Here is a 22,027-nt window from a genome sequence, read left to right as displayed (position 1 = left end):
TATAGGATGCCAGGTCTACAAATGACCTGGCATCTGTATACATAACATATTATCTAAATTACATTTTAGCCTTTGCATAATCCTGCAAGGTCATCAAGGCTAGGGGGCAAGTGCTACAGGCTAAAGTGGAGTCTGAAGAGGTGAGTCTTCAGATTACGGCAGAAGATTGGGAGTGAGTCTGCAGTTCTAACTGCAATGGCAAGTTCGTTGGAGTAGGGTTGTATAAGGCTTTGAATATATGGGGGTGCCATACCTTTGGTTCCTTTGTATGCCAACATCAGTGTTTTGTACTCTGTGCGGGCAGTAACTGGGAGCAATAACTGGGAGCCTCATGAATCATGTGTCACAGTTATGAGTCTATTGGACTCATGGATCATGAGTCCTAAGTCACTGTGAGTCATTGGGTCTTGATTCCTGGACTGGCAGACTGAGACTGGTCTTTCTCTCAGGGTTTGGGGACTTTACAGCATCTGCTGTTGTAAACATGTCCTTCAGGGAGGGCCTTGAGTTCCAGTCTTGTTCTTTGGCAAACTTGTGAACTCCTCCAAACAGATCAGGAAACATCTCCAACAGGTCAATGTGAGCTTCATCCTCAGCACTGTGAATACAAAGCAGTGGTCACTGAAGATAAAACATCCTATTTGTAACGCACATTATGCATTGACACACACATTATATTTTTTAGATTCACAAATGAATCGCACATTTCTTTTTCACAATTCAAGTGGCAAAAAAAAAGTATTTTATCAGTCCTGATTGATTGATTGATTGATTGAAAACTTTATTATTCAGAATTGTAAGCAGCATGAAGGTACAGTAAGACATTAAACAAAAACGTGGACTTGTTTCCATTGTGGGCCTCATTGGAAGGACAATGAGCCATATGGCTCAATAGCATCCCCTAAAACATGCCCATACTAAAGCCCAACAGTGCGGTTGTATGTATCATGTCCCAACTTGGAGCCATGACCTAAACCTAACAGGAAGTCAGACATTTTGAATGTATTCTGGCGTTTTAGTGTGTGTCCGGGTAGCTCAGTCGGTAGAGCTCTCGCCTTTCAACCACAAGGTCATGGTCATTTGATCCCCGGCACCGCCAACTCAACGTATGAGTAGCATGGCTTAGGTGTGGCAAGTCTGGCGGTAAGTATTGGGAGCTGACGGTATAGGTGTGGCGAATATAAAAGGCCTTAACGATGAAAAGTTATCAAAGGCGTGAGTTTTCATCCGACAGTGACTCAGCGAGGCTGTGGCAAAGCGTCAAACATCCATGTTTCGCCATCAAACAGGAAGTACTTAACTGGGCTGCACCAAGCCCCCAGAATGCGGAGGATTATTGAAGCTACCGTGTAGGGATGTCCCATATTGGCTTTTTTACCAATATCAGATGTTCTGATAGTGTCCAACTCTTAACCCATTTAGACCTGAGGCCGATTCTAAAAACGCCTTCTACAAGTTTTCTGAAAAACTACAAATATTTATTAGAAAATTACAAAAAGTTATGCTGCTATATACTGTACATAGCAACAGGAACCTCAAAAGGGGTTCCCGTCCTGAAAGGTATAGTTACAAAAAGGGGTTCCCGCCCAAAATGGGTTCACCCAAAAAAGTACTTATTTTCTATCAATTACACACCCCATGAAGCCTTGAATTCATGGAGATTTTTTTGATTTTGTCGCATTCCTAAGCCAATAATTTGATGACCGGCGGAGTCTCTGGTAGGAGACTGAATTACTGAGCAGCCACCCGGTAATGTAATGCTACTTACTAGTGCTCATGGAGATTGTGTATGAAGCGCAGCAATCCAAATGAGTTCTCAGGGTAGGACTTCTTCTTGCCATCCAACTTCTGAAGCAACTCAGGTGGGAACTGGAAAAAACAAAACAACTTAAAGATCTAATTCACTGCAAAACATAAGGATGGATGTAAGCATGAAATTAGGCTTTAGTTACCTATATACAAAGTTACTTAAAGGCATTAAATAGGGTCTTAAAGAGAAATCAAATCAAACTTTTTACTCACATTGTCTTTCCACGTGTTGAACTGTCCCTGCTCAGCATGCTGGTCTAACTTCCTGATGAGGTCCTTGTCAGCATTACGACAGTTCTCAACTTCCTTTAGATTTCCAATCCTTCTCAAGTAGTCTACTTTCCTGTGAAAATAATAATAATGATTCTGTAAGCATTAGGCTTAAATATAAGCATCTTGCAGTGCAGGAGGCAGGGCTTTGCAGGGCGTTCACTCTGCAAAGTGTTTGTGCTGCTGGTCATCGCCGGGGAGGCGAATAGGAAGGGTATCAGATCTGATAGCCGCAGAGACAGAGAGAGCCACTAGGTGGCTTTGGATCAAGAGGGCAGATCCATGGGAAAACGCTGCTGGGACACAGGCCTGGGTCTCATCAACCCCGGTCGGGTCGCCTGGGTGAGGGTGTCTGATGTTGAAAGACCCCAAACACCCAATGACCCCAGGTTACAATCATGTGCACTAAACACCAAGGACCAGGTTAAAAACCTTGGTGTCATATTTCACTCTAGTCTATATTTTCAGGCCCATATCAGGAACATCACAAAACTGTTCTTTTATCACTTGAGACATATTGTTAGAGTCCTCTGTTTTCTCTCCCAGGCCGACACAGATAGGCTAATGCATGCTTTTATCACTAGCAGGATAGACTATTGTAGGAGGGGGGGGCGGCCGCACCTCCAGCTAATTCCGCAGGTACTGTATGCCGATCGGTTTGACGAAAAAATAAGTTGTCCGGGTACAGACGGAGAGCACACATCAAAGTCACTCCACTGGTTGTCTAGTTTTAGAATTGATTTTAAGATCCTTTTATTGGTTTTTAAATCACTAAATGTAAATGCACCTGCATATTTATCTGCAATGCTCTCTGGGTATGTGCCTGGTAGAGCTCTCAGGTCCTCTAGTGTCTTAAATGTTCCAGAGGCTAAAACTAGAACTAAAGACACGGAGAAGCAGCCTTCAGCTATTACGGTCCTAACATGTGTAACAGCCTGTGAACCTGCGGCTCTCTTAATCCATGGACAGTTTTAAAATAAATCTTAAGACACACCTTTTTAGCATTGTCTTTACCTAGGTTCTAGCATTACTCAATTTTTTTAAAGTGATTGTCCTTTTTTTCTTTCATTAATATTCTTTATTTTTTTTCCCTATTTCACCTGTGAAGCACATTGGGTTTCACTTGAAATTAAATGTGTCATATAAATAGATATTTGATTGATTGATTGATTGATTGATTGATTGATTGATTGACTGATTGACTGATTGATTGACTGACTGACATCACTGATGATGTGTCCCAGTGCATCCGTAGGATGTATCTTTCATCTGCCATTGGATCAAACTGATTGACATGAGATGAAATAATAATTTAGATATTAGAGAATGAATGAATAATGTGTGTGATGTAGGCCTGTCCCATTGAAATTCGAAGACCCCCTCAATCGACGCAAATTATTAGACTTTTTTTGGTCAACTCTTTTGTAACGTCAGCTACTAGCTCTGGTGCGTCATGTATACTTATAATTTAGTCCATCTACTTCCTGTAAGTGAACCAGTTGACTAATCATATTACGAGAGGCTCTTATTTTGATATCCGCAGTTTTGAGAGGAAATACTTCTGTTGCAGCTAAGCTACTATGCCGCTGTTCAGATGTAAATAGAACTCATGTGATTAAACGTAAGCTTTTGTCTAAAGTCCATATTTATGATATGAAACTCATACTCCTGTGACTTAAGCAATGTACGATGTTTGGAAGTGTGTTAAACTCGTTGAACCTCTGCAGAATTAGCCGTTGAGTGGTGTTAATTATCTCATATGCTGGATAAAGTAGCGCTGCGGTAAAGAGAGACGTCCGCACACAGATGTAGCTCTGATAAAAAGTTGAATGCAATTATCAGGTACACAACATTTCAGTCTTTTTTCATTACCGTTATTTATTTTGTCTTGCACCAGCGACTACTAGATGTGCAACATAGCTCTTTGATACAGTAGCGTTGTGCTCCGAACTGTAAGCCTATGTAGTCCTACACAGGATTGTTGTCAATTAAAATAAGCAGTCTGCCATCATTTACGGATTCATTGCTTTTAAATGTTCAAAAAAATATTAATTATGGCTCTGTTGCACTTCACTGCTCTAAATCAGCACTGAAAGTTTCTGAAACACTTGCAATTGTATCCTCCAAGAAGGTCATGAAGTCCTATTTTCTCAGGGACAGCCCTAGTGCGATGTAAAATGTTTGTTCTATCTTACCTCTCGTTTGGCCAAAAGAAGGGATGAACCAGGCATTCCTCCACTGTAGGTCTTTTGCTTGGGTCTTCATTGATCATCCTCTCGATGAGATCCTTGGCGACCACATCCTGAACATGGTGCAGATTGTAGTTTCCATCCAGGACGTTGACTTCACCTCTAGCGCCTTTTCCAAATGGATGCTCGCCTCCAGAAAGGATGTAATATATCAACATCCCAGCAACCTTAACAGTGAGCATGAGAATGAGTAAGAATATTTTTATGCTGTTGTCATTTATTAAAAAAACGAACAAAAAACAACCTGGATATCAGTGCTTCTTTTATATGGGATATCACTGCCTGCATCCAAAGTCTCCTTTGCCCTCCAGCATCTCGTTCCTGAAGCGCTTGTGAATAGGCTTGTTTGTCCTTCAGGTAATAGTCGGCTTATTCCAAAATCTGCAAATTTTGCCTGGCCTCGAATATCTGCAATGCAAAGTGGGAAGATCAATATAAGAAAAGGGTTTGGGATTGAGCAAAATAAATTCCATAGAAGTTTCTTTCTTTTTTCTTTTATCGCTTACCAATCAAGACATTCTGGGGTTTGATATCCCGGTGGAGAATTGTAGGATTATGACAATGAAGAATACTCAAACTCTTGAGAACCTGCTTTGCTAGTTGTTTTCTCCTCAATTCACAAAGGTTGTGTTTAGTGATATATTCTGACAGGTTGTATTCACATAACTGTAGAACAAGGTAAACAAAGTTCTCATCCTCTATAAAGTCCACATATCGTACAATCGAAGGATCATCAAGGTCTGGAAGACGTAACAAGTCTTGTTCTTTCTTCAGCCCTTCATAGTGGCATTTAGACGTTCTCTTCACTGCAACTTCAGTGCCATCATCTCTTAACCCCAAGAAGACTTCATCTCCACCACTTCCCTCTGCGATGCGGAATTCCTCGTCTTTACCAAACACAAGACTCCCAACTTTGCTAACACTACAGTCATCAGCGTTTATAAGCTTCTCTAACTGTGGCCTCCATCTTTTACTGACTGGGCGCCATTCTCGTGGTTTTGGTGATGGACTCGGAACGCTGTCAACATTCAGTGGTTCTTCCTCTCCTGATACTCGTCTCATGTTCATCTCAATGGATCCTGATGGCTCTGTAATGGGATTGATTGATTGATTGATTGATTGATTGAATACTTTATTACCAAGAGTGTTAACAGTACAGGCAGTACAGTCAAAAATGTAAAAACGGTAACACAAAACAGAATATAGATTAAAATACATATAATTTACAAATCAGTTAAATACTTACTAGTTTGCCTCTGCTTTTTCCAGTAGAAAAATCCCAGTACTGCTGTCACCACAATGATGATCACTGTGAGCACAATCCCTGCCATCACTGCTGTGGTGAGACTCCCACTCTCTGAAACACAGTGAGTCATAACACAACTGTTTCAAATTAAAGGAATCTCTGTACGTACAATCGGGCCTAAAGATTTGAGGCCGGCCCGACAAAAGTTCGGCCTGAGAAATATTTGACAAACTGGACCGAGGCCCGGCACAAGAGACCAACATCTTTATGAACAGCAGCAGCAGCCTTTTTCTCATCAATAAATATTGGCTATTCATGAAGAACAATTCTACCTTTTCACAACTAGCAGTTGTGCTCATTCTGTTTTTCAAAATGACTTTCCCACTCTGCAGTTATCGATTGGATTTAACATATTAATTTGGATGTGAGGACTTGGAGGTGCCCTGATTATCTACTCTGTCAAAGGACGTAATATTAATGTTTACTTTATCCTGTTGGATTCATTCAACATTATGCTTCATATACAATGTTGCTGGCCGCCACGGAATCTGTCTAACGAGGCTAATATCAAAACAAGCGGCTTAAGGGGGAAATGATCGATCGATCGCTTTGTAATGTTGTATATTTCATAACATAACATACACATCTAAGCCTTATGTTAGAATTACTAGGATTACAAGTCTACTTCACAAGTACAGACAGGAGAGTTGATTCAGACAGAGAGGTGACTGTTGGCCCTAGCCGGGTGGGGGGTACAATTAGCATTCCCAATTGGGGAGACAGAAGGTCTAGGCATGTGTCTCCATCCCCCCTTTCCTGGCTCATACAGTTGCAAATCGAATCAGGGACTCAAAGTGTGATCTATTGTTTGTCTGGCTGGGGTCTCACCTTTCAAGGCTGACCCACCCACACATGCACCTTCTTTAGATCTCAATGTGGTCACTGCTATATAGATGGGCTGAAATGTAACTAACTGTGTGTGCCACTCCAAGCCGTGAGGCTGTGGAGCTGGCTGAGGGACCTCAGGGTCCATAGGAACTCTGTTGGGTTGAAATAAATCGGATGCAAACAGGCACGCCGATTTATGTGCGCGGCCGTGGGGGCTCAACTCAACTCGGCGCCCCTGGATGCAAGTAACCTCACTGACTGGAGTGACGCCTCAATTCATTCTCTAACCATTCATACACACCTCTGGAACATCAAACTAACTACAATATGGCGTTGTTGGCAACTAAAGTGCAGTAGAACCTTTACCAAAACCTAGTGAAGTTTGTGGTATCTGAAACCACAGACTTCACTATATTTGGTAAAGGTTCTACTGCACTGTTAGTTGCCAACAACGCCATATTGTAGTTAATAAGATGTTCCAGAGGTGTGTATGAATGGTTGAAGAATGGATTGAGGCATCACTCCAGTCAGTGAGGTTACTTGCTTCCGATTTATTTCATAGTACAAACGGAGTACAAACAGCTTTCATATGGAGCCTCAGCTCCAACCAACAGCCTCCCGGCCTTGGAGTAGCACACACACTAAGTTTACATTTTAGTCAATCTTTATAGCAGTGGCCACATTTAGAAAAAGAGGAGGTACATGTGTGGGTGGGTCAGCCTTGAAAGGTGAGACCCCACCTAGACAAACAATAGATCACACTTTGAGTCCCTGATTCGATTTGCAACTGTATGAGCCAGGAAGGGGGGGATGGAGACACATCCCCCTCATACATCCCCCTTACCTGGGAGACCTTCTGTCTCCCAGGTAAAACAAAGAGAATGCTAATTGTACCCCCCACCCAGGCTTGAGTGATAGGCTCCCATCTGTAGGTCAAAGTAGACTTGTGAAGTGAAGTAATACTAACAAATGGCATAGATTTGTATGTATGTTCATGAAATATACTTCAGTAACTCCAAGTAAGTTTCATTCATTTTTGTTTATGAACAAAGGCTTATATCTGAAATCGTAGTTGATATACAGACACATGATAATCCACACAGCAGTAGAGAACATTTAGCCTCCCGAAAGACTGTTGAGAAGGCTGTTAACTTTATGATTTAGCCTTCTGTAGCTCCAACACTGTCTCATCAGAGTCTGTCTGTCTGTCTGTCTGTCTGTCTGTCTGTCTGTCTGTCTGTCTGCATCCGTGCTTCGCTGGCTGGCTGCCGCTGCACACTGACCGCAGCTGCTCTTCAGTTGCTCCTGGGTCCTAGTGTCCTAGGCTGTGCTACTATTATAAATGTAGAGCCCGGCCCGAAGCCCGTCAAATATGTGACAAATTTGGGGCAGAAATCTTAAGCTCTATACGTACATACGTATGTCTGTAATCTACGTATTTTCGAGAACCATTCGACTGACCAACTACCAAATTCTAAATTCCAAATTCTGCACACACATCACAGAAGACCTGAAGGAGGTCTGTGCCCGACGTCTAGTCGGTCAGATAGGCGGTTAAACAGAACCGCCAGAAAAGGCTCTGGTCGTGGCCCAAATGAGCCATTTGTTTGCCAATCCCCACACCTGCCATTTGATTACTTATTAGTCAGTCACTTTTCACAGTCAGTTTGCACTCTCTAGACATTCTCCACATACATTCTCCACATATTCTCCACAGACGTTTACCACAAGGACTTTCCAGAACCACCGATCCACCCGATATGCCCAAATATGGGTATGCCCATATATGGCCATATACTGATAACATCAGGGATCTCCATATATGGGCATAAAAGGGACAATGACAGACATATGAATATAGCCTAGCATGGCCAGACTAATATCACTGTGTAGATATTAGTCTGGAATCTCTGTGTGGAACCTGCATTTCCAAGGGGCGAATAAAAGAAATGCCTCTGGTGATAAACCTGCTCCATGCATATATACATACTGGACCCTGATTGGTCCCTCACTACTTAATTTTTTTTTTGCAATGGCAGATTTGTCTTGTTTCTATGAACTAGACCATACCCGGTGAAGGGCGCAGGCGAAAGTAGTTGCAAACTTGGGGTTATTGCAGGCCCTGTCGAGATAGAGATCTCCATATATGGACACAAAACGGACACAGACAGACGGACGGTTACAACGGGTACTCTGACAACGAGTATAACATGTATTGCACAACAGGGTGGGGCTTGCATTCCATAATAGCATCTTTCCACACTCGTTCCTGAGTAGGCCGGTGCCCACCTCAACCCCACCCTCCTGGTTTCACCTCCTCGTTCACATCCCTGGAGGCACTCTTCTTCATCTTCATCCAGGGTTTTTTATTAGAGAAACATTGAACAAGGAAGGTGTGAAAGAGTGAAGGAAATGTTCATTACCTGGTTTGAGACTCTGTGTCTCAACAGTGTGGTCGATGTGTGGTAGGTGAACTCTACAGGTCACATGCTCTGTTAGAGCCACTGTCACAGTCCTCTGGACAACATAACAGAGATCTGTAGGATTCTCTGTCACTGAGGGTTCAGCATTGATGTTGTTTCCATCACTGTCCCACAAAGACATCTCAGGTTCAGGATACCAGCACCCAGAAACACATCTCCAAGATAAGAGATGACCTTTTATTCCAATTAAAGAGATCACTGGCTGAGACACAGACCCTGCAAAACACATAAAGAATTAGTCAGTCAGTCTGTCAGTCAGTCAGCAATGTTTGACTCATTACAAAAAAATACATATTTTAAAAGGTAGTTAAATTGCTCATTATATTACTTTTCCTTTTTCCTGAAAGTTCTGACCTTCCATGTTGCACCACCAGTTTTCTTTTCTGCAGCCTACACTACTTACCATGGTAAACACCTCCCTAACTAACCTGACCTGAGCAATATAACTCTCTCAAATCTTACCAATAAGAAGCTGAATCAAACTGCTGTTGCCCAGGATTGGAACAGAACACCTGTATGTCCCCTCATCTGAGAACTTCACCCTGGACAGCTTCAGTGAGATGTTACCATGAGACAACTCATCATCAAACAGGAACGTCCTCTGTTTGTATGACGGGTTCAGTTCTTCAGCCGTGTCATTATCTTGGAGGAGATGCACAAACTCAGGGTTCAGGTCAGGTCTGGTCCACTCCATCGTCCTCTTCTCCACGTTGACATGAGGTTCAATGTGACAAGGAAGGATGACATCATCTCCCACCATGGCCATCACAGGCTGAGATGAACCAATCACCTGATGTCCTTAAAACAAAACAAAATGGATTTAATGAAGTGATATGAATGTATAATGTTTAATGTTGATCTTAATAGATGTATCCTGTACCCTAGTATATACTCCTTGGGGACTCTGTCTACTAAGTATAAATGGTTTAAGTGGCAACATATTTAGTTCCCCAGGACTCTATACTAGGCCCCCTCCTGTTTTCACTGTACACTATATTAAAATAGGTGATCTACAAGCTCACAATGCACAATAACACATCATTCCCCTGCCATTGCACTTGAACCCTAACGGCCCTATTAGGGGGTGAACATCCAGTGGAATTAGCCGATCTACAAGATCACAATGCACTGAATGTTCACCCCATAATATTGATGCTAGGGTTCAAGTCTGGACCTCATGCTCACTGAGGACCAGCTGACGGCACTGAGGTCTCAACTAACTGAGATATAGCCATTTTAAGCTCACGGCAGCCATCGTGGACACCATCTTGAAAATGACGCCTTTCTGGAAATCCGATATTTTCCGATATTACACTTTTATGCTAAAATCGGCCGATAATATCGGATATCCCTATTTCCCACACATCACAGTTTCATACGGCGTAAGGTTTGTTTAAAGAGTGAAGTTGTATCACACCAAAATATAAACGAGAGACATGTAGGACGATATCATATATCAGTGTTGGCCCCTGGACTATTGTCATGTTAATAAACAACGTGCATGTGAGTCCAACTGTACTTTATAAGGTGTTTCTCACATGTGACGCTGTCTGTCACTCTGCTACTGTGTCTGTTCCCGCTCGGTCGCACACCACTGACATCATCACACGTCGACTCTGTAGTCTTTCTACCACTAACACAATCACACCACAACTATTAAGTCAGTGGTCGGTTCCCAAGCTTTTTAGGTTGATACCGAAAGGAGAAAGTTGGTTCCCGGGACCCAAACTTCATTATTTAAGCGTTATTTATGTGTCAATTATGTGCTATGTTAATTGTGACCTATTTACCACTTAAAGGGGTAGTTCACCCCCAAAATAACTTTTTTTCTATTGATTACTGACCATCTGGAGCCTTGAATTCATAGATATTTTTTTGTTTTTGTCACATTCCTAAGCCAATAATTCGATTATAATAAATGTGTCCCCATTGATTCCGGTAGGAGACACAAATGCATTTGTGTCTCCTACCGGAATCAATGGGGCTAAATTTATTATAATCAAATAATAAAGGAAGGAATGCGACAAAAACTAAAAAATATCCATGAATTCAAGGCTCCATGGGGTGAGTAATCAATAGAAAAAAAGTTATTTGGGGGGTGAACTACCCCTTTAAGCCCCGTTTATAAGTGATAAGTGTTTTCACTATTCCATAAAAACATTTAAATGTATGGATTTTATTTTTTTAATTTAAAAAAAATATTTATTTTGAAAATGTATGAAATTATTTTGAAGGAATGTCAGCTTTGGGGGGGGGGGGGGGGGGGGGGGACAACTGCTTCAACATTTACATGTTTTCCTTTGGTGAAAATCTTTTGAGAAAAAAATAAAATAGTAGGAAATGTTAGAACAAAGTAAGAAAGAGGATATTTATACTCAAGATTAAAAAAAAACCAAAACAGTGGTTTAAGTTAAAATGTAGTGTCTGTCCCTCCTCTATCCATGTCTTCACTGAGACATGAGACATCAAACATCTCCAGACCAGAACCCTTTACAATCACATCCTCACTGTGTTTCATTTGTTCACTTCCACAACCCATTTAGTTACTATGTTTGGAATTTCTAAGTTATACAACAATTGCGATGTATATAATCTTTACATTTAGTAACCTAAATATTATTGCCATAATTGTATGTCCACAACACAAGGTAATGGTAGATTAAAGGCTGAGCTTCTGTGAAAAACAACAGAACAAACAGTGTGTGATCATCTCACATGGCACATCATTTGTTTTTCCAAGGATGACAGGGGAAGAGGATCGCTCATTTGTGTCACACCACAACAATTGCATTTGGACAATTAATGCTCCAGATCACATTTATAGGATGAACAGAAGACCTTTCAGGAGCATATGAGACCCTGATACAGTCTGACAGTATAACAGAGTGTTTACTGAGGTTCCTCAAGGTGTTACAGAGAGATGATAGAGAGTGATGTTCATTACCTGGTTTAACACTGTGTGTCTCAACAGTGTGGTTGATGTGTGGTAGGTGAACTCTACAGGTCACATGCTCTGTTAGAGCCACTGTCACAGTCCTCTGGACAACATAACAGTGATCTGAAGGTTTCTCTGTCACTGAGGGTTCAGCATTGATGTTGTTTCCATCACTGTCCAACCAAGACATCTCAGGTTCAGGAAAGTAGCACCCAGAATCACATCTCCAAGATAAGAGATCACCTTTTATTCCAGTTAAAGAGATCACTGGCTGAGACACAGACCCTGCAAAACACATGAAGAGATTATCAATCAAACTATTTTATTATCAGTTAGACAGAAAGTCTTAATACGTATTAGTCACTGCCAACAGTAACTAGTTACATTGCTCATTAGATTAGTTTTCCATTACAAACTCACATAATTGGTAACGTCATGATTCATCAATAGAAACAAGACCGCAAGGACTTTTTTGAACAGACTTTTTAGACAAAGTATTTTAAATGTAACTGTGCTGTTTTACATTTGTGCCTAATAAAATATTCAATCAATCAATCAATCAATCAATGTTCTTACCCTTTGTCTGTCTGTCTGTCTGTCCGTCTGTCTCCCTTTTATGCCCATACATTGTGCTCCCTGATCTCATCAGTATGCCTATATATGGGCAGCAAGTTTTGATCTGTGGTTCTGGACAACCAGTTCTATATATATAATATAATATAATATAATATAATATAATATAATATAATATAATATAATATAATATAATATTATATTATATTATTGTAACAATACCTGCACATTTTATAAACTGCTGCTAAAATATAAGTTATTGTAACAAGACCCTAACTCTTCTTTATATTACTTTCAGCATTTTATCATTATTGTATATTTTTATTGTATATTCTTAGTATTATTTTTGCATAGGCCCCTGGGCCCTTTATTTTATTAATAACAGTTATGTGGAATAATTAATTGATGTTATTATTTATATATTATTACTAACACAAAAACGGGTACAGTACCCCCCATGAATACATAAGTAATAATAATGATAGATTAAAACTAAATAATAATACAAATAAATAAAGTCATGCCAGAGAGGACTAATGCAAACCATACTGTCAATTCTCTTTTATTGTTGTTTTTCCATCCATGTTTTGAACAGTAAATCTTACCAACAAGGAGCTGGATCTCACTGCTGCTGTGGTCTGGAACTTCACACCTGTATGTTCCCTGATCTGAGAGCTTCACCCTGGTCAGCTTCAGTGAGATGTTACCATGAGACAACTGCTCAGGAAACAGAGATGTCCTCTGTGTGTATGACGGGTTCAGAAGATTAGAATCCACACGTCCATCTTGGAGAATAGCGGAGCGGCTAAATGCTTTTTTCTGGCAGAATCTTTCAATTTATGATACAAGCGTGAAAATTGGCATGAGCAGTCTCCATGGGTCACTTGACAAGAAAATTGTCCGAGGCAGTTGTAATTTCAAGATGGTGGCCATTTTTCAAGATGGCCGACATCTTAGTGGGCAGTTAAGTGATATGATGGTTTATTTGGTGATACAAGCATGAAAATTGGCATGAATAGTCTCTGTGGGTCACTTGACAATAGGCCACCCACAGCTACTTGACATTTCAACATGGCGGCCATTTTTCAAGATGGCCAACACTTTAGTGGAGCAATTAAGTTATATAATGGTTTATTTGGTGATACAAGCATGAAAATTGATATGAGCAGTCTCTGTGGGTCACTTGACAATATGCCACCCACAGCTACTTGAAATTTCAAGATGGCGGCCATTTTTCAAGATGGCCGACACTTTAGTGGAGCATTAAAGTTATATAATGGTTCATTTGGTGATACAAGCATGACAATTGGCATGAGCAGTCTCTGTGGGTCACTTGACAATAAGCCACCCACAGCTACTTTAAATTTCAAGATGGCGGCCATTTTTTAAGATGAAAAACCACCACAGTTAAGCTTAAATCATTTAGTTGGTGATACAAGCATGAAAATTGCCATGAGCCGTCTCAAAAGGTCATTTGACAAGAAACCCCACAACCACCACTTGAAATTTCAAGATGACTTTCGTCCGCCATGTGGATCTTTAAATGATACCTTTTCTCATAGAAATGTATTGGGTTCCTCAAAAAGCTCTGTCAAGAGAGGTTGTTTGACTGTGTTTTGTCTGACTCCTCGCCCACGACCTGTCCAGTTTGGTAAAACCTGTCAGGAGTTGCCTCCCACTGGCATAGCTCTCAGGGTTCACTGAGGTACTCAAGCTCCCTTACCACGACACGGTAACAGTCAAAAGGGAGGATTTTTTTTTAAACTAACAGCCATTACATGTGTCAAATAAATACTAAGAGATGGGGGAACAAAAAATATGACTAATAAATTAGCACAGTTGAGGTGCTGATTAGCACAGTTGTGGTGCTGAACGGACAGTGCTCCAAAATTATAATTGAGCAATGGCTAATACTGAATGGCAGTAGCCACGGAACCATGACAAACTATAGTAAGGAACTAAACTGAAAATGTGCTTCACTGTTACGTATGGCAGTGGAAGGCAGTGGAAGCAATGTTACAAAGTAACAACTGAAAATTACACACTAATGGACTGGTGACAAAGTAAAACATGATGCACCGATGTGGCGAGGGGAAGCCGAGCCATAGGCCTACACTTGAAAACAAAGAGGACAAAGGGGAAAAACTCTGGCAAAATAAACATGCAAATAGGTTCTAGCAGGGGCAACTACATAGGCATGTGCAACTGAGTCCATATTTGAAGCACTTACACCTTCCAGTACATGCCTTGGTGCACCCACATTTGGTCAACTCCCAACAACTCTCCGCAATAGGTGGAAGTGGAGTCCAGAAGACTTTCCACTTCTCGTCCTGTTCCACCCATCCCCAGTCAGATGGGCTCGGCATTTGTGGATGTCGCTTCAATGCCTGTCCCCACACGTATCCAGCCTCATAAGAGGCACGTTTGGCATGCTCTTTGAGTGCTGCTTGAGTTGGTGGGATCAAGTCATAATGTCTTTGCTTTCTGGCAAAGAGATCAAGCCTGGCCTCGTTCACAGTTGTGACATCGCTGGACCTGTCATACATGAGCACAACAAATCTCTCCAAAGCTTGCAGGTCACTATCCTCCACTGCAGAGGGACATTCGCTGAGTGTTGCAAATGTGTTTGACACCTCATCACACACGTCCCATGTGTTCCAGGCAGACTTCTTTGATTTGCCATGGAAGGATGACACAATGTCACAACCACTGAAGGCATGGAAGAAGAGGATACCACGTGTTCTCTCTGGTCCTATGGCTGAAACTACCTCATGTATTGGGATCCATCTTGTCTTCTCTCCTTTGCCAAAAGTCACCCACATTTTTTCAAGGCCAAGTTGCATCAAAGAGGGCATAACAGAAGTGGCTATGATTACAATGTCTGTGTCATTGGCATCGATCATCAGGGATTTGTGTCCTTGTTTCACTGCATGTTGGGCATGAAGGAAAATACGCGTGTCTGCCTCTTCATGACTACACGGGGCTACTGCATCCAGGTTAGCAGCTTGGTTGCTAACAGCATCTTCCCCCTTCGTCACAATGACTATATTGGCTGTTTTCATTTCCGTAACTTTATCAGCAAGGAAATGGAACAATTCCTGCTTGTTGTTTTCATCCCGTAGGAAGCTTTGCCAGTTTGACGGAGTTTTGCCTGTGCCTGTTACTCTCCTCCTGATTGCTTTTCCCCGTTTTGACCTTGCCTCAGACTTCAGACTGGACTTCCAGTAAACATCGAACACGATGTCCGTCCGCCTGTATGTATGGCTGTATGTCTCTATTCTTGGAAGTATGTCACTTATTGCATATTCATCAAACGTCTTGCTTGAACGTGGTGGCAGTGTATTCACCATAGCTGATCCATCCACTATAAGAACATCTGATTCTGGCTTTTTTTCAGGCAATGTCACTTTCGCTTGTAGTATCTCAGCCAGGTGTGATTTGGTACACGTGCGGAGTTTCCCTCCATCACTGAGAGCGGCGGGAGCTGATTGGTTCTCATGATTGAAGAACTCTTGTAAGTCACACTGCCTGTTCTGGCAAGAGATGAATAGTCGGGAGAAAAGTTGGTAGTCATCCTTAAGTTCCTTCATCTTGGAGTTTGTTCCACTGACAACTGGCTTGTGCTTGAAGAAAGTTACCATATTCTTCTTGATAGGCTTGTAGAAAGAGCATGGACTGTCGAGGCTCTGTAAATCTGTCATGAAAGACTTGAACTGTTCTCTGCCTTGTTGGTGATGCACGTCTATCAGCTCAGCTGAACTGGCATCAACAATGTCCTTTGTGTCCAACACAAGCAGATCATCTGATTCTTCCATGAAAGGGTTACCCATTTCCCTCATGACTGATGTGAGTCGTTTCACTTTCTCCAAAAATGCTTTTTGAGCAGCCTCTGTTTGTTCATGGTGATGATTACCTTTCTTCACATCTTTAGCTCCTGACGCAGCTTCATAGTTCTTAACTAGACGGCTCACCTCTGGACCTGCTAACATCCATCTTCGCAGTGCTGATGGGTTCTCTGTCAGCCCGACTGCTCCCCCATCACCTTTGATCACAGCATTGAGCCATTCATGAGCCTGATCAATTGCCACTGCAGAGAAAGCCCTGTCTGACTTATGTACTACAAAGTTCCCCTTGTGGAACTCTGCAGCAACTTCTGGATGTTGCTCCTCAATGCACATCATGTCTCGAAGGTGTATTGGAAGCCAACGAGCATAATTCACATTGTTGTTGGCAAAAAAGTATGGGACAAGCAACCCTTAGAGACTGCTCATGCCAATTGTAATGCTTGTATCACCAAATAAACCATTATATAACTTAATTGCTCCACTAAAGTGTTGGCCATCTTTAAAAATGGCCGCCATCTTGAAATTTCAAGTAGCTGTGGGTGGCCTATTGTCAAGTGACCCACAGAGACTGCTCATGCCAATTTTCATGCTTGTATCACCAAATAAACCATTATATAACTTAATTGCTCCACTAAAGTGTTGGCCATCTTGAAAAATGGCCGCCATCTTGAAATTTCAAGTAGCTGTGGGTGGCCTATTGTCAAGTGACCCACAGAGACTGCTCATGCCAATTTTCATGCTTGTATCACCAAATAAACCATCATATCACTTAACTGCACACTAAGGTGTCGGCCATCTTGAAAAATGGCCGCCATCTTGAAATTACAACTGCCTCGGACAATTTTCTTGTCAAGTGACCCATGGAGACTGCTCATGCCAATTTTCACGCTTGTATCATAAATTGAAAGATCGTAGCACTTATCTGCTCCGCTAGAAGGTGCACGTATGGTGACCCCCTCAGGTCAGGTCTCCTCCACTTCACCGTATCATTCTCCATGTTAACAGGAGGTTCAATGTGACAAGGAAGGATGACATCATCTCCCACCATGGCCATCACAGGCTGAGATGAACCAATCACCTCATTTCCTTAAAACAAAACAAAATGGATTCAGTGATATTAATGTTTATTTATTATTTTTATAGATGTATGTTGTTCACTTATCAACATACTGTATTAACATAATGTTATTGAGATGGTTTGAGAACCATTGGTTCTCAAAGTGGGGTTGGAGGACCCCCAGGGGTCCTTGGGGGGTACCAGGGGGTCCCCTGAAAAATGTGTTAATATAACATCACAATGATTTTAACCACTTTAACCATACTTTATGCTTTGTCTACTAAAAAATCTACAAGCTCATAGCGCGGCACTCGGTGCCGCGCTATGAGCTTGTAGATCTGCTATTTTTGAATAGCCAAAAGTATAAAATAATGGTTATAGCTAAACATGTAAAATGACACAGTACTGTATGTGTTCCTGGAGACGGCGGAGGGTCCCGACTAACACCTGTAACAATAATATTTCTAACGTGATCCTCCATTGCAGAGTGATCGCCGATCGAAAACGGCCCGCTTCCACCACGTTAAAGGAGTTAACGTTGGAAAGGCCGACTGGAAGGATTTTTGACATGGATCCACATCCGGCCTCTCCTTCTCAGAAACTCCTTGGATGATCCCAAAGTTTCGTTTTAGCGCCCCACGTGGGCCCCACGTATAAAAATAAAATTGGATCAAAAACCGTCCGGACCGTTTACGGCACTCATTGTGTTAAAGTACCAAAAGTAAAAGTACTAAAATGTTTGAAAATTGCAGATCTACAAGCTCACAACATGTCGCGGTGCGACACGTTGTGAGCTTGTAGATCTGCTATTTTCAAATAGCGGTTAATGTATGTTTTATAATGTATATCATTTATATCTGCAAAGTAACTAGTAACTCAAATAATTGTAGTGGAGTAAATGTACAATATTTGCCTCTGAGGTGTAGTGGAGTAAAAGTAAAAGTATAGACAATTGGAAATACTCTAGTAAGGAAAAATACCTCAAAATTGTACTTAAGTACAGTATTTGAGTACATGTACTTAGTTACTTTACACCACTGCTAGCCAGTCACAATGCTTGTAGGTCTATAAGTATCATATATAAGTATAGTTTTAAGCCTTTAAGACATAAATACTTTAGTGTTTCTTAACTATTAGTTATACTATTTTATTATGATCCAGTAGAACAAGTTACTTTAAATTCCATGAACAGATTCATCATTGATAAATATAATGTTATGCTGCTGAACTGAATCCAAACCATCAACAATTAAACATCACTTTAGGATCATTATGTAGATTAAATTATTATTACAAAGTATAACTGTTACACTATTATGTCACATATATAATCACCCTATGATGGGGGAGGGGGGGTGACAGTCCTTGTTGAACAGCTATCAGGAAGAAATGGTTTATTATTATTAATATATTATCAGGAACCCTCACACTACCACAAAACTATTTAAAGCAATAACATATCAGCTTAATGAAAACTATTTAGTCTTTCTATTTTATTGTTGTTTTTCATCCATGTTTTGAACAGTAAATCTTACCAACAAGGAGCTGGATCACACTGTAGCGGTGGTTCAGGTCTGGAACATAAATGTATGTTCCCTGATCTGAGAACTTCACCCTGGTCAGCTTCAGTGAGATGTTACCATGAGACAACTGCTCAGGAAACAGAGATGTCCTCTGTGTGTATGACGGGTTCAGAAGCTCAGAATTCACACGTCCATCTTGGAGAAGGTGCACGTATGGTGACCCCCTCAGGTCAGGTCTCCTCCACTTCACCGTCTCATTCTCCATGTTGACAGGAGGTTCAATGTGACAAGGAAGGATGACATCATCTCCCACCATGGCCATCACAGGCTGAGATGAGCCAATCAGTCCTTAAAACAAAACAATATGGATTTAATGAAGTGATATTAATGTGTAATGTCTAATGTTGATTTTAATAGATGTATCCTGTACCATAGTATATACTACTGGGGGACTCTGTCAACTAGGTATAAAGGGTTTAAGTGGTTCCAATAAAACTATGTATGATTAGTTAGTTGACCGGAGTCCCCAGGACTCTATTTAAGGCCCCTTCGTGTTTTCGCTGTACACTAAATATATTAAAATATATGATCTATAAGCTCACAATGCATAACAACACAACACATTATTCCCCTGCCATTGCACTTAAACCCTAAAGGCCCTATTATGGGGTGAACATTCAGTGGAAATAGCCGATCTACAAGATCACAATGCATTGGCTATATATAATAGGGATCCTAGGGTTCAAGTCTGGACCTCATGCTCACTATATCTCCATATTTTCCCACATATGTTTTTTTTTTTTCTAATTTGTTTTTTATGTGGTGCCAATTCCCTAAGTTATCCTGGGCGCTACACCAGCCCTACACCAGCCCTACACCAGCGCTACACCAGTCCCCCACAGCCTGGGGAGGCCAGGGCCGAGCTCATGCTTCCTTCAGTGCATGAGAGCCAACTGACCTTCTTGTCACCTGACAGGGGGGAGTTTCCCTGGTAGGACGTAGCGTGTGGAAGGAACACGTTATTCCAACTAGTTCCCTTCCCTTCCATCAGGCGCCCCGGCTGTCATGGGGGAGGCGGTATAGTGACCAGGATTACTACATGTTTTTGTGAGGGTATTAACTACCCTGGGAGACACGGGGAGAACATGTTCCCACATATGTTTTAAACCTTTTGAAATATCTAACTGTAATTGGATTTATCATGTAATTATTTCCACAAATGTATTAAAATATGCCAATGATCTAATTGATTATGCTCCAAATTTACATTTAGAGGATGCACATATTAGTGTTTACTGAGGTTCCTCAAGGTGTTAAAGAGAGATGATAGAGAGTGATGTTCATTACCTGGTTTAACACTGTGTGTCTCAACAGTGTGGTTGAAGTGTGGTAGGTGAACTCTACAGGTCACATGCTCTGTTAGAGCCACTGTCACAGTCCTCTGGACAACATAACAGTGATCTGAAGGTTTCTCTGTCACTGAGGGTTCAGCATTGATGTTGTTTCCATCACTGTCCAACCAAGACATCTCAGGTTCAGGAAAGTAGCACCCAGAATCACATCTCCAAGATAAGAGATCACCTTTTATTCCAGTTAAAGAGATCACTGGCTGAGACACAGACCCTGCAAAACACATGAAGAGATTATCAATCAAACTATTTTATTATCAGTTAGACAGAAAGTCTTAATACGTATTAGTCACTGCCAACAGTAACTAGTTACATTGCTCATTAGATTAGTTTTCCATTACAAACTCACATAATTGGTAACGTCATGATTCATCAATAGAAACAAGACCGCAAGGAATTTTTTGAACAGACTTTTTAGACAAAGTATTTTAAATGTAACTGTGCTGTTTTACATTTGTGCCTAATAAAATATTCAATCAATCAATCAATCAATCAATGTTCTTACCCTTTGTCTGTCTGTCTGTCTGTCTGTCTGTCTCCCTTTTATGCCCATACATTGTGCTCCCTGATCTCATCAGTATGCCTATATATGGGCAGCAAGTTTTGATCTGTGGTTCTGGACAACCAGTTCTATATATATAATATAATATAATATAATATAATATAATATAATATAATATAATATAATATTATTGTAACAATACCTGCACATTTTATAAACTGCTGCTAAAATATAAGTTATTGTAACAAGACCCTAACTCTTCTTTATATTACTTTCAGCATTTTATCATTATTGTATATTTTTATTGTATATTCTTAGTATTATTTTTGCATAGGCCTCTGGGCCCTTTATTTTATTAATAACAGTTATGTGGAATAATTAATTGATGTTATTATTTATATATTATTACTAACACAAAAACGGGTACAGTACCCCCCATGAATACATAAGTAATAATAATGATAGATTAAAACTAAATAATAATACAAATAAATAAAGTCATGCCAGATAGGACTAATGCAAACCATACTGTCAATTCTCTTTTATTGTTGTTTTTCCATCCATGTTTTGAACAGTAAATCTTACCAACAAGGAGCTGGATCTCACTGCTGCTGTGGTCTGGAACTTCACACCTGTATGTTCCCTGATCTGAGAGCTTCACCCTGGTCAGCTTCAGTGAGATGTTACCATGAGACAACTGCTCAGGAAACAGAGATGTCCTCTGTGTGTATGACGGGTTCTCCTCCACTTCACCGTATCATTCTCCATGTTAACAGGAGGTTCAATGTGACAAGGAAGGATGACATCATCTCCCACCATGGCCATCACAGGCTGAGATGAACCAATCACCTCATGTCCTTAAAACAAAACAAAATGGATTCAGTGATATTAATGTTTATTTATTATTTTTATAGATGTATGTTGTTCACTTATCAACATACTGTATTAACATAATGTTATTGAGATGGTTTGAGAACCATTGGTTCTCAAAGTGGGGTTGGAGGACCCCCAGGGGTCCTTGGGGGGTACCAGGGGGTCCCCTGAAAAATGTGTTAATATAACATCACAATGATTTTAACCACTTTAACCATACTTTATGCTTTGTCTACTAAAAAATCTACAAGCTCATAGCGCGGCACTCGGTGCCGCGCTATGAGCTTGTAGATCTGCTATTTTTGAATAGCCAAAAGTATAAAATAATGGTTATAGCTAAACATGTAAAATGACACAGTACTGTA

The 22,027-nt window shown here is 40.9% G+C and overlaps 1 protein-coding gene across 1 annotated transcript in view; it reads right to left on the bottom strand.

The window, feature by feature from the left end:
* Positions 1 to 387: 387 nt before the first annotated feature.
* LOC308102165 (serine/threonine-protein kinase/endoribonuclease IRE1-like) overlaps positions 388 to 22,027 on the bottom strand; it is a gene marked incomplete at both ends in the record, with an annotated part of 40,803 nt that continues 19,163 nt past the window's right edge. The window contains 3 exons of the mRNA XM_080451766.1: positions 388 to 598; positions 1,769 to 1,869; positions 2,023 to 2,152. Of these exons, the coding sequence (XP_080307892.1) occupies positions 388 to 598; positions 1,769 to 1,869; positions 2,023 to 2,152 (442 nt within the window). The remainder of the gene's footprint in view (positions 599 to 1,768; positions 1,870 to 2,022; positions 2,153 to 22,027) is intronic.

Source organism: Gymnoscopelus braueri (genome assembly GCF_963280865.1).
Source record: "Gymnoscopelus braueri genome assembly, chromosome: 15".
Taxonomy (NCBI): domain Eukaryota; kingdom Metazoa; phylum Chordata; class Actinopteri; order Myctophiformes; family Myctophidae; genus Gymnoscopelus; species Gymnoscopelus braueri.
The sequence above is the reverse complement of the archived record's forward strand: the minus strand, read 5'-3'. Positions and strand labels throughout refer to the sequence as shown.